At 41.5% G+C, this 12,231-nt stretch overlaps 1 protein-coding gene across 3 annotated transcripts in view; it reads right to left on the minus strand.

Annotated features, from left to right (window-relative positions):
- PRKCZ (protein kinase C zeta) overlaps positions 1–12,231 on the minus strand; it is a 358,451-nt gene that overhangs the window by 66,061 nt on the left and 280,159 nt on the right. For all 3 annotated transcript variants that reach the window (XM_089684356.1, XM_089684357.1, XM_089684358.1), the window contains 3 exons: positions 10,928–10,980; positions 9,302–9,490; positions 7,604–7,701 (listed from right to left, as the gene is read on the minus strand). In XM_089684356.1, coding sequence (XP_089540482.1) covers positions 7,604–7,701; positions 9,302–9,490; positions 10,928–10,980 — 340 coding nt within the window. The remainder of the gene's footprint in view (positions 1–7,603; positions 7,702–9,301; positions 9,491–10,927; positions 10,981–12,231) is intronic.

The raw sequence follows: 12,231 nt of genomic DNA on the forward strand, positions 1-12,231 counted from the left end.
GCTGGGCTATACATTACTGTATTCAGTTTTATATTCTGGACTCTTTATTCTAAAGAAAAATGTAATTTCATAAGCTGTAAGGGGGTGTGGTTGGGGGCAGGGCTGGGGGTGGGCCGGGGGTGGGGTTGGAGGCGGGCCTGGGCAAGGTTGGGTGGGGCAACTGGTGGAGAGTAAGGTTTGTGCCTGGCTAGCAGGTCTAGACTCGAAATTTTAAGCCCTGCCATTATAATCTAATTCTCCCTCCCCCCTCAATCCTAGTTTAAATACTCCTCCAGCCTTCCCATAAACCTCTCCAACAGCAAAGCAGACCCCCTTCCAATTAGTTGCAAACCATCTCTAGCATATAGGCTACACCCCAATGAAAAGTCGGCCCAGTGCTCTAGGAATCCAAATCCTTCCCTCTTACACCAGGTTTTTAGCTATGCATTGAGTTCTCTAATCTCCCTGTTTTCCTGAGTTGCGCATGGCACAGGTAATATTTCAAAGAATATCACCTTGGAGGTCCTTCCCTTCAACTTGCAGCCTAGTTCTTTAAATTTATTCCCAAGGAGCCTCCACCTTCCATGTATTCTGTCATTGGTTCCAACATGAACCGAGACAGCTAGGTCATGCCCAGCCCCTCCCAGTAATTAATCAACCAGGTCCACCACATGCCGAACCCTCACACCAGGGAGACCGCAAACCATAAGGTTGAGGCAATCCTGGCGACAATTTATTCTATCAGTCCTTCTGATTATAGAATCCCCTACTACCACCAGCTTTTCTGTGAGCCCCTACCACTCCCTCTCGTTACACTAATCCATCCTACTACCTGATAATCCTGATTAGCCCTTCCACATCAATCCCATTAGCTGCCTGCTCAGAGAGCAGAAGACCACTTTAAAGGTTGTCGGTTCTGCCCAGTGTTGCAACTTGCTCCTCCAGATCTCTAATGCGAGTTTCCTGAAGGGCAACCCGCTCATATCTGTCGCAGCAGTAACCATCCTGGACCTGTTGCTCCATTGTTGCATACATGCAACACACTGTGCACTGCACAAAACCTTCAACCCTGCTAGCACACATTATCCCAGTTACAATATTAATAGAAAATATCAGTTGTCACTTACAGGTTAGTAGACTCCTGTTATCTCCTGTTTTCAACTCAGTTTTTTTAATTCCACTTAGTCAAAGGTCCAGCAAGCAAAATACAGGCAAGCTCAAGAATGAGCAAGCTCAGGGTGAGCTCTACAGCAAGCAAGTTATATAGTACCTGTATCACTGTGAATTAACCCCTCCCCTTCATTAACAGACTGAAGACAAGGAAAGGAAGAAAAAAAAATGCTATTTAAAAAGTGACAGAAAAAGTGATTTAAAAAAGTAAAAGCTTTTAGCAAGACCCAAAGAAGAAAATAAAACTGCAAGCACCAGCAATCACCAGCAGTCAAAAGTAAAACTTTTTCACTCTCCACTCAAATTTCCCACTCTTTTTAGCTATCAGCCAGCAAAAACTATAGTGTGCGAGCAATCTAACTCTAGCTGACCCTGGCTGGGAGGGGCGCTAACTGACACTGATGCTATCGGACGTTGCTAGTGGCACTAATACAGTGATCAGTGAAAAATACTATACACTGACACTGTATTAATGGCACTGGCAGGGTGATGGGGCAATCAAAGGCTTAAAATGTCTCTAGCTAAGGTATGTGGGTGCAGTGTGCTGCTTTTACTCACATTTGCTGTCTCTATCTTCTCTCGTTGAAACAAAATGGTTTCAGGGAGAGAAGATCCAACTAGATCCTGTGCCTGTATTTACAAATACATGAACAGCTCTGCTTCTCCATTCACTGTAGGGGATCTGCAGAGTCCTGGCCAAAATCACTGGCCAAGACCCAATGAGATGCATCTCCTACAGCGAATGACAGTGGGGGCTAGAGGGAGGCGTGCGCATATGCACTCAAAAGGCAACGTATGGGTATGTGGCTGGTCCTGCTGGCTCCGCCTCTCCACAGTACATTGCGGGAGGGCATCCCAAAAGTGGTTAAAGCATAAGTTTACCTGTATTTAGGGTTGAATATGTAACATGTTTCAGCTCCTGCTGTCCCGCCCCCTGATCCCCCATTACAGAGGGCAGGAGTTCTCCCTGAATCCGCTATCACTTTTTGAAAAGAGCGTGGGGCTCCTCCCACACAGTCACATCATTCATTTACAGTTTCCTGTGAACTAACAAACTACAAGTATAGATGGACTTGTAGTTTCATTGGGCTGCAGGGGTGCTGAAGAGCAGATCCGTAGTCCACTGATATGTTCTCTGGCTTACAACCAAAAAGCTCTAGAGAGGCACAGACAAAGCCAGAGGACATGTCTGCAGGAGTCCACATTGCACCCATGATTTACTTATCTCGGGTGCAATGCTTTCTAGGTTCCTGCTTGAAAAAAAATAAATACACATTTTTTTTCCTGCAAAAATATGTGCATTTATTATTTTTTCCATAAAGGTGAATTTTTCCTTTAACCTCAGGTAGGATCTTGTATTTCCATATTTGATGAGGCAAGTGAGTGGGAGGAAAACAAGTTTTATTTACAAGATGCACTTATCCTTTAAATTGTACGTCTTTTCCTTTTTTTGGATAGAGTAGGGAAGAATTTGTAACAGCTGTCAGGTTTTTACTGCTGTCTGGGGCTTATTAGAGAGCTTTTTCTTCACTTACTGTCTTGGAGATAATGGTTTTACCAAACAGGAAGTAAATGAAAATCTGCAAAAGTGACACAGACAGAAATAAAAATTCGACAGGAGTTCCAGCAACAGGATTTTAATTTCTGTCTGTATTGTTATGAGTAAAAATCTGATGTTGTATCTGATCTCTGATTTCCTTCTCTCTAAAAAGATTTGGCAGGACATACAGTGGGGAAAATTATTATTTGATCCCCTGTAGGTTTTGTAAGTTTGTCCACTTACAAAGAAATGAAGGGTCTATAATTTTTATCATAGGTGTATTTTAAATGATAGAGACAGAATATCAACCAAAAATACAGGAAAAACACATGACACAAATGTTATAAGTTGAGTTGCAGTTCAGTGAGTAAAACAAGTATTTGATCCCCTACCAACCAACAATAATTCTGGCTCCCACAGACTGGCTGTGTTCATGTGATACAGATTAGTCCTGTCAATTTAAGATGGTGCCCTTAACAATGACCCGTTATGTGTATAAAAGACACCTGTCCACAGAATCTATTTCTTCCATTCAAACCTCACCATTATGGGCAAAACCAAAGAGCTATCAAAGAACATCAGGGACAAGATTGTAGACCTGCACAAGGCCGGAATGGGCTACAAAACCATTAGCAAAAAGCTTGGTGAGATGGAAACAACTGTTGGAGTGATTATTCACACATGGAAGAAATACAAAATAATCATCAATTGTCCTCGGTCTGGAGCTCCATGCAAGATTTCACCTCATGGGGTAAGGATGATCGTGCGCAAAGTGAGGTATCAGCCCAGAACTACACGGGAGGAGCTTGAGAATGATTTCAAGGCAGTTGGGACCACAGTCACCAAACCATTATTAACACAATACGCCGCCATGACATCCTGCAGTACCCATAAGGTCCCCCTCCTCAAGAAGGCACATGTACAGGCCGCACATCAGAAATTTGCCAATGAACATCTAAATGATTCAGAGAAGGATTGGGAGAAAGTACTGTGGTCAGATGAGACCAAGTTTGAGCTCTTTGGCATTAACTCAACTCGCCGTGTTTGGAGGAAGAAAAATGCTGACTATGACCCCAAGAACACCATCCCTACAATCAAGCATGGGGGTGGAAATATTATGCTTTGGGACTGTTTCTCTGCTTAAGGTACAGGCTGACTTTGCCGCATTGAGGGACCAATGGAAGGGGGCCATGTATCATAAAATCTTGGATGAGAACCTTCTTCCCTCAGCCAGAAAACTGAAGATGAATCATGGATGGGTCTTCCAGTATGACAATGACCCAAAACATACTGCCAAGGCAACAAAGGAGTGGCTCAAGAACAAGCACATTAAGGTCATGGAGTGGCCTAGCCAGTCTCCAGACCTTAATCCTATGGAACATTTATGGAAGGAGCTGAAACTTTGAGTGGCCAAGCGACAGCTAAGAAACCTTAAGGATTTAGAGAAGATCTGTAAAGAAAAGTGGATCAAAATCCCACCTGAGATGTGTACAAACCTGGTAACCAACTACAAGAAACAACTTACCTCTGTGCTTGCCAACAAGGGTTTCTCCACCAAGCACTAAGTCATGTTTTGCTTGGGGATCAAAAACCTTTTTGGTTGATATTGTGTCTCTATCATTTAAAATAAACCTATGATAAAAAATTATTAAACCCTTCATTTCTTTGTAAGTGGGCAAACTTACAAAATTGCAGGGGATCAAACAATTATTTTCTCCAGTGTACAGTTTAGTACACGTCTTTCCTCCTTTCATTAATCTTTAAAGCCTAAATGCCATAAGCCTAAATAAAATCATCAGCCTTTTCAATTACAAATATTACAGTCCACAAGGAAAAGAAAGGCTTCACTGCTGTAATGATAACCATCATGAGCATGATTTGTAATTAGATAGTATATAATGTAAAATTACATATGATGATTAAAGGCCAGTTCACACCATAAATGGTGCGGGAAACCCACATTTTGTGTGCGTTTCCTGCACAGTGTTCAAAATGCAGTCTAGCTGTGAACTGCAGCAGATGTCAATATTAAGTTAATGACACCCCAAGCACAGTGTGTTTGCGAGTAACGGATCGCATGGTACTGAAGCACCATGCATTCTGATTGCAGTGAGTTTCCAAATGTAATGCATGCACTACTTTGGGTGCGGTTAAATTTCAGCCCATTCAAAATGAATGGGCTGAAATTGCACCACACAGAGCTGCATGTGAATCACATGGGAACATACAGCGCATTCCTGCATAATTCCCAGTGTGAACTGGCCCTAATATCTTCTAAGACATTCTACAGCAGCTTTATTTTTTTAAAAGGAAATTAGCAATTTGAAGATAAAAGATAGCCAGAATACACACGCGGGGAGAGTGAGAGCACAGAGCATATATTGTGTTTATAAACAATATAAAGCATAACCATTTATTTTTGTTTATTTTTTCTTTACAGGTATTAATATATCACTGAAAAATTACACAAACTCCATGCAGAGATTGTCCAGACTAAGAGTCAAACCAGGGACCTCAGTGCTGCAAGGCAGCAGTGCTAACCACTAAGCCACTCTGTTGCCCCATAGATTGTGGAACTTTTTGTCAGTTGTCTGAAATATGCTGCACACAAGTACTAAGAAGTTCCAACATACAATTCTGTGTCTGATTTTCTGCAGCACATACAGTCAGGTCCACAAATATTGGGACAACAACACAATTCTAACATTGTTGGCTCTATACACCACCACAATGGATTTGAAATGAAACGAACAAGATGTGCTTTAACTGCAGACTGTCAGCTTTAATATGAGAGTATTTACATCCAAATCAGGTGAACGGTGTAGGAATTACAACAGTTTGCATATGTGCCTCCCACTTGTTAAGGGACCAAAAGTAATGGGACAGAATAATAATCATAAATCAAACTTTCACTTTTTAATACTTGGTTGCAAATCCTTTGCAGCCAATTACAGCCTGAAGTCTGGAACGCATAGACATCACTAGACGCTGGGCTTCATCCCTGGTGATGCTCTGCCAGGTCTCTACTGCAACTGTCTTCAGTTCCTGCTTGTTCTTGGGGCATTTTCCCTTCAGTTTTGTCTTCAGGAAGTGAAATACCATTCACCCGATTTGGATGTAAATACCCTCAAATTAAAGCTGACAGTCTGCAGTTAAAGCACATCTTGTTAGTTTCCTTTCAAATTCATTGAGGTGATGTATAGAGCCAAAAATGTTAGAATTGTCGATGTCCCAATATTTATGGACCTGACTGTAGGTCACAGTGAGTAAGCCTGCAGGAATTCAGAATGAACAGCACTGCTTTCTGGGCCCATGACAATCTGATAACAAGTACACTTTATGTTGCTGCCTTTGATCTCTGGTGCACTGATCTGAGCATCTCAGCACTACAGGTGCTCTGTGTCTCTGCTAAGACCTTTAGAACTTATCATTTTGCTACATGTGGCACATAAACCTGTATTCTCATCTTATTTTACCATGCCAAGCTCCCGAGGTCCTGAGTATCTCCCATGCTCCATAAAGAGACACTGGGGTTATGTGTGCAAAAAACACCAAAAAAATCTCTAGTTGCCCACTGTCAGCTTCTGCAATGCAGAATTGAAAACAAAACGAGGTTGCTATAAATGTGGTCCCTGATCTTCTTTGGAGTGACAAATGCACATAGGGCAGCCGATTCAAGTGAATGGGCTGCTCTATGCATGACAGCGTGCTTTTGTGGGTGAATAGCGCTTTTAAAATCACAAACAGGAACCCAGGTTTGTGACTGGGGCTTTAGGGTGTAACATGTTCCAGTACATGTTCCCCTCATTCCCTGATGCCCCCAGTGACAGTGGGTGGGAGTTCTTCTCCCAAACAGCTGCTATTACATTTGACATTGGCGCGGCTGTGCAGATGGAGAATCTGTGAAGAAAGTCCCATCTGCCACCATAGCAGACGGACTTTTCATCAGGACAGGAAGTGAAGGCAAATATCTCCACGTGTGATGCATGCCATGAAAAATGAGGTCATCGACCTCTGGCATAGTCTACAACTAATATTAACCTAAACACAGAAAGGGAATCATTGTTACACACCCTACAAAGAATACAAAAATAAAACCAAGCACATGGGATAAGGTAAAAGATGGAAACCGCCACGATTTGCCATCAACATATATACAAGATCTAAGAGTATAATGAGCTGTTGAGAGGTAGGCTGAGCACTGTACACTTCACTTTGGGGGAACTTTAGGTATGTACTTGTATTAACATATTTGATTATTTGATGAGCACGTGTGGGAGGGATTACAGCTTGTGGTCAAGGTGCCCTTACCCTTTAAATCTAGTCACTATAAAACTGATATAATGATACACACAGACAAAGTACTAAAAAAAACAAACAAAAAAAAAAACCTGACTGAGGTTCTAAACATTTATTTGTGTACTTCTGGGAACACAAGTAGACAGCTGGAAAGTGCATGATTTAGGATTGCATCCTCATTCTTTCTTTATGACTTGGTGATTTGTGGACCCAGAATTGGTAAGCACCCTGTAATTCTGGGACTACAGACCTGCAATCATGTTTCAGGTCTTTGACTCTCTAAGTAGTGAAGGATAATAAGCAAGGATAAGGATGAAAAGAAGCCTTTCAGTTGCATCTGCAAAAAAGTCAGTAGTTTCTACAGTATATTTTTCTCCTGACAGGTTCTCTCTAGCTTTCTAACAGTCAAACAAAGCTAAAATATCAGTTTTAGCTGAGCTCGGTATTACATTACTACAAGATCAGTTTAAGCTTTCAAGCTGCATTAACGCTGCTTCTTTTCTTTTTGGGGGTGGATTCAATCGCACAAAGATGGCTTCTGGAGTGTTAAGAAGTTTCATGCGATGAGCAGATAATACGGCACTTTCCCAGCGGATGAATAATAGATGCTCTTACCGGCTTGGCGTCTGGAAGCAGGAGTGTAAACCGACTAGAAATGGATTATTAGAAGCCTGCTCAAACACGTGCTTCTCTGTCTGTACCCAGTCAATATCCTAAAAAGAGGGAGGCAATTAGAATAATGTGACCAGCTAGCCATGGAGTGGGCAGCAATTAATAATTCACAGAGCACAGCAAACCCATTTGTCACACCAGCAATATTTAGATGTATGCTTCCCATCAGTTCATAGATAGGAGATGTGCATACAGACTGACAATCGGCCCTTTTTCTACCTTGCTGTCTGAATCTTTCATATCCATTATTTTTACATGAGTGGATATACACAAACCACTGTGTATACAGATCCGCAGCTGATATTAAAGTAAAACTTTCCTCAGAGAAATTGGAAATGGTCATTGGTGACCTACATCTGAAAATGCTAGTTGGATGGCTGTTATGCAGATACTCTAACTTTGACACTTAATAAGTCACTGAACATAATAAGAATTCAGATTAGGGAAGTAAGGTGTCCTTATCTGCACACTAGTTCTAACAAATCAAGTATTAATGCCAGCAGGCTAGCATAACAGCCAGGCAACTAGCTGTGGCAGCCCTCCATATTTACCTTAAGTTACAGATAGAAACTGCCACATACAGTTTAGAATGCATATCTGTCCACCGCAGTTCAGTTTTGCTGTCCGGCTGCAGCAATGACAAAAATGCCCCTCTCTTCTTAGATTTTTCTCTCACAACTCTCCATCTATGAATTAACCATCACCTCTTGGAGTGGTATATTTTTAATAGTACCATTGTGGATTTATACAAATAAGTAATGATCACACAATGTTTCTCAACACGTATTACACAGTTACCTTTAAAATATACCAAGGAAAATGTCTGTAATAGATTCACTATGCATTGTTCATAAAATAAAACACTGGAATAACAGTAACTAAAAATAAGATGTTTGGGCTGTCCTGAAATCCTGGCAGCTGCATGGACATGACAATCACAAAAAAAGCAACAATATTAAGCATATATGCTCCTTATCTGTTGAGGTTACTGGCCTCCACCTGATCTGCTAATTGGGATTGGTTGACCTATGCGTAGTTTGGTCATAACTGGCTATGATTGCGAGTAGCTAAATCTGTACAGACTGGATGGCCTGATCTGCATGCCTATAACCAGTAATGACCAGTTTTAACTAAGAAATGCTATCTAGAGCTGCAGTATGTTTGAACAAACATCAAAATTATACTTAGAACTGGACTGTAAAAGACAAGAAAATAAAGGATCAACAAGAGTTTAAAAGCACCGGCTACTGGAAGTGAGGCAATACAGTAAGGGGAAAGGAGATTTATTGCTCTGATTAATAACAGCACTTTAAAGACACTGCATTATTTGCCCAGAAGAGGTCACAACAGGATTTCTAGTCTAGTGCCGTTCAGAATTATGTATATTCTACAGATCAGTCACCTATTACATGAACTAATTTACCACCAATTTATGCTATTAAGCTCTACTTCGAGCTTAGCAGTAAACATAACTTTTCTTGCAGTAGGACAAACATGCCAAACTCCTAACTAGACCACAGACTCCGTATCCTGCTGAACCCACGGAAAAGCCAGAGCCAGATCAAGTATGGTGTCAGAGATCAGCATATTTTTCCTTTGTTGGATGAGGGAAGGATCAACAAGCCATCAGCCTCTACAAACCTCTTCATCATGCACCAATTCCTTCTTTACCACCTTCATGGCAAAAACCTGGTCATTCTTTTTTAACCTCACTAAAAGGACTTTGGCATAGCTTCCTCTTCCAATCACTCGGATAAGGTCAAAGTCCTGCAGGCCCAGACCCTGGGAGATTTTAATGCCATCCATTCCATCAATGACTGGTTTGATGTCCTGTAAATTGAAATTTTAATAGTAATTAGTGAGTGCACAGGTACTGGAAGACATCTGCAACTATTAAAGATGATGAATGTCATTCTTTATACACAAGGGCATTTTGGTAAATTAGGTTCTGCGCTGTGCCCGAGGCTTGGGAAATGCAACTAATCTCAGTACGGATTGAGGAATACACCTGCTAGTGTAAACAGGGACACAGTGAAAGAAATTTTTAAAAAGTTAGTTCAGTATGTTCTTGCAAATGGTTTATTAGAATGTTGTACACTGTGATTAGATACCGCCTCTTGGTACAGTACACACATACCATGGACTCAGTCACAACATCTGCATACAAGGCCTTGATGTAGATGCCCGATAAAGCAAAATCCAATGTAGCAATGGCACATTAGTGATAATTATTATGAAAAAGGTCACAGCCACATAACATTGATGGAAACCCTTATAATGTAAAACCAACTGCCCTTGATTCATACAAATATACTTATATACAAATGAACATTTAAAATATGACAAAGAAATCTAAGAGCATACGGGTTAGCTACAGATTACAGCACTGCAAACATTGCTTGCTTTACAGTTCCTTTAGGTACTGTGTTGAAAGGCTTCAATAGGCAAATGCAGCATACTTTTTGCATCAACTTGAGAAAATTCAGAATTCACTGCAGTTGCAGCTGACCTGCATTTGACCTGCTTCAGCTGCTTTTACATTCCCATAGACTTGTACGGTGAAAGAAGCAGTTCTGTATGGACAAAATCTGTAGATGCAGACCCTTAGTCTGACTGAAACCTTTGGGCAAAAAGGGTCTCATTTATGAAAGCACTATTCAGACACTTTCATAAACAGCTATCTTACATTCAATGGTGTAAAAAGCGTCAGCACACATTCTGTGTTGATTTGCGTGTAAGAAATCCAAAAATAAAACCTGATTAACAAGGCTTACCACCACCCATAGCTTTCTAGCAACAGCAGTATTTCCATTAGAAATACACTAACTCCTATACAGAACCACTGCATTTTGCTATCATGTTGCAGGATTCACATGTCACCATGAAGCGGTTCTATAAAATAAACTTGTTATTGCAGCCATATGTCATGAGAAAAATCAGAACCTACCAGTAAATTGACAAAATCTGAAAGGATACCTATAACTGAGTACTTGCATGTCATAGTCCTCCAAAACACATACAACAAATAAACACTTATAAATGGAGTGGTGAACTTTCCACCCTTCTTCCTTACAGCATATCTTCCACAAAACGACAGGTGCACTATATCTTGTACCTTCAACCTATTCATAGGCAGCAGGTACATATTATAGTGCACCTGAAGAACCATTTGATGCACTGAACTCCTATTTATGCCTTACATACCACAACAGTACTTAGTTCACTATAAATGGTCAAGCTTACCCAAATAACTTTGTCATCACTCACCTCAGAGCCATCTTTCCGTGTTTCAATTTTTCGGGGTGGGGGGAGAATATTAACTAGAAAGGAATACAAATAAAAAAAATAAACAATCAGTCATCAGCCAGTCCTCAGACACAAAGAAATTCATGTGCAGACAAAGCAATACTGCTGTGGGGAAAATGTGGTTTCTGGTGAAGATCCAGCAACAGAAGAGCATGAAAAAAAATGTGTGGTAAAATTAAAAAGATTATTATGGCACCTAGTGAATCTAGCGCAAACAGTAATTTTTAAATAGACAGGCGCTATGCAAATACTATAATATATAAACAAAATCACACAATGCCCCCAAATCAAAGCATCTGTTGTAGATTGCACCTATTTACAGTCAGGTCCATATATATTTGGACACTTGCACAATTTTAGGTTTTTTTTTCAGTTATTAACCAACACATATTCAAGCTATAGTTATAATGTATATGGGCTGAAAGTGCACACTCTCAGGTTTAATTTGAGGTTATGTACCATATTTCGCACTCCATAAGACACACCTTACCATTATTATTATTATTATTATACAGTATTTATAAGTCTTACCATAAGACGCACCTAGGTTTTAGAGGTGAAAAACAAGAAAAAAAAATATTCTGAACCAATGGACTGCAGACACAGTACAGGAGATGACCAGAGACTGCGGACACAGTACAGGGGATGACCAGAGACTGCGGACGTAGTACAGGGGATGACCAGAGACTGCGGACGTAGTACAGGGGATGACCAGAGACTGCGGACGTAGTACAGGGGATGACCAGAGACTGCGGACGTAGTACAGGGGATGACCAGAGACTGCGGACGTAGTACAGGGGATGACCAGAGACTGCGGACGTAGTACAGGGGATGACCAGAGACTGCGGACGTAGTACAGGGGATGACCAGAGACTGCGGACGTAGTACAGGGGATGACCAGAGACTGCGGACGTAGTACAGGGGATGACCAGAGACTGCGGACGTAGTACAGGGGATGACCAGAGACTGCGGACGTAGTACAGGGGATGACCAGAGACTGCGGACGTAGTACAGGGGATGACCAGAGACTGCGGACGTAGTACAGGGGATGACCAGAGACTGCGGACGTAGTACAGGGGATGACCAGAGACTGCGGACGTAGTACAGGGGATGACCAGAGACTGCGGACGTAGTACAGGGGATGACCAGAGACTGCGGACGTAGTACAGGGGATGACCAGAGACTGCGGACGTAGTACAGGGGATGACCAGAGACTGCGGACACAGTACAGGAGATGACCAGAGACTGCGGACGTAGTACAGGGG

The sequence above is a fragment of the Staurois parvus genome, unplaced genomic scaffold (genome assembly GCF_062004578.1).
Source record: "Staurois parvus isolate SC_StPar_1 unplaced genomic scaffold, SC_StPar_1.0 ptg000346l, whole genome shotgun sequence".
NCBI lineage: Eukaryota > Metazoa > Chordata > Amphibia > Anura > Ranidae > Staurois > Staurois parvus.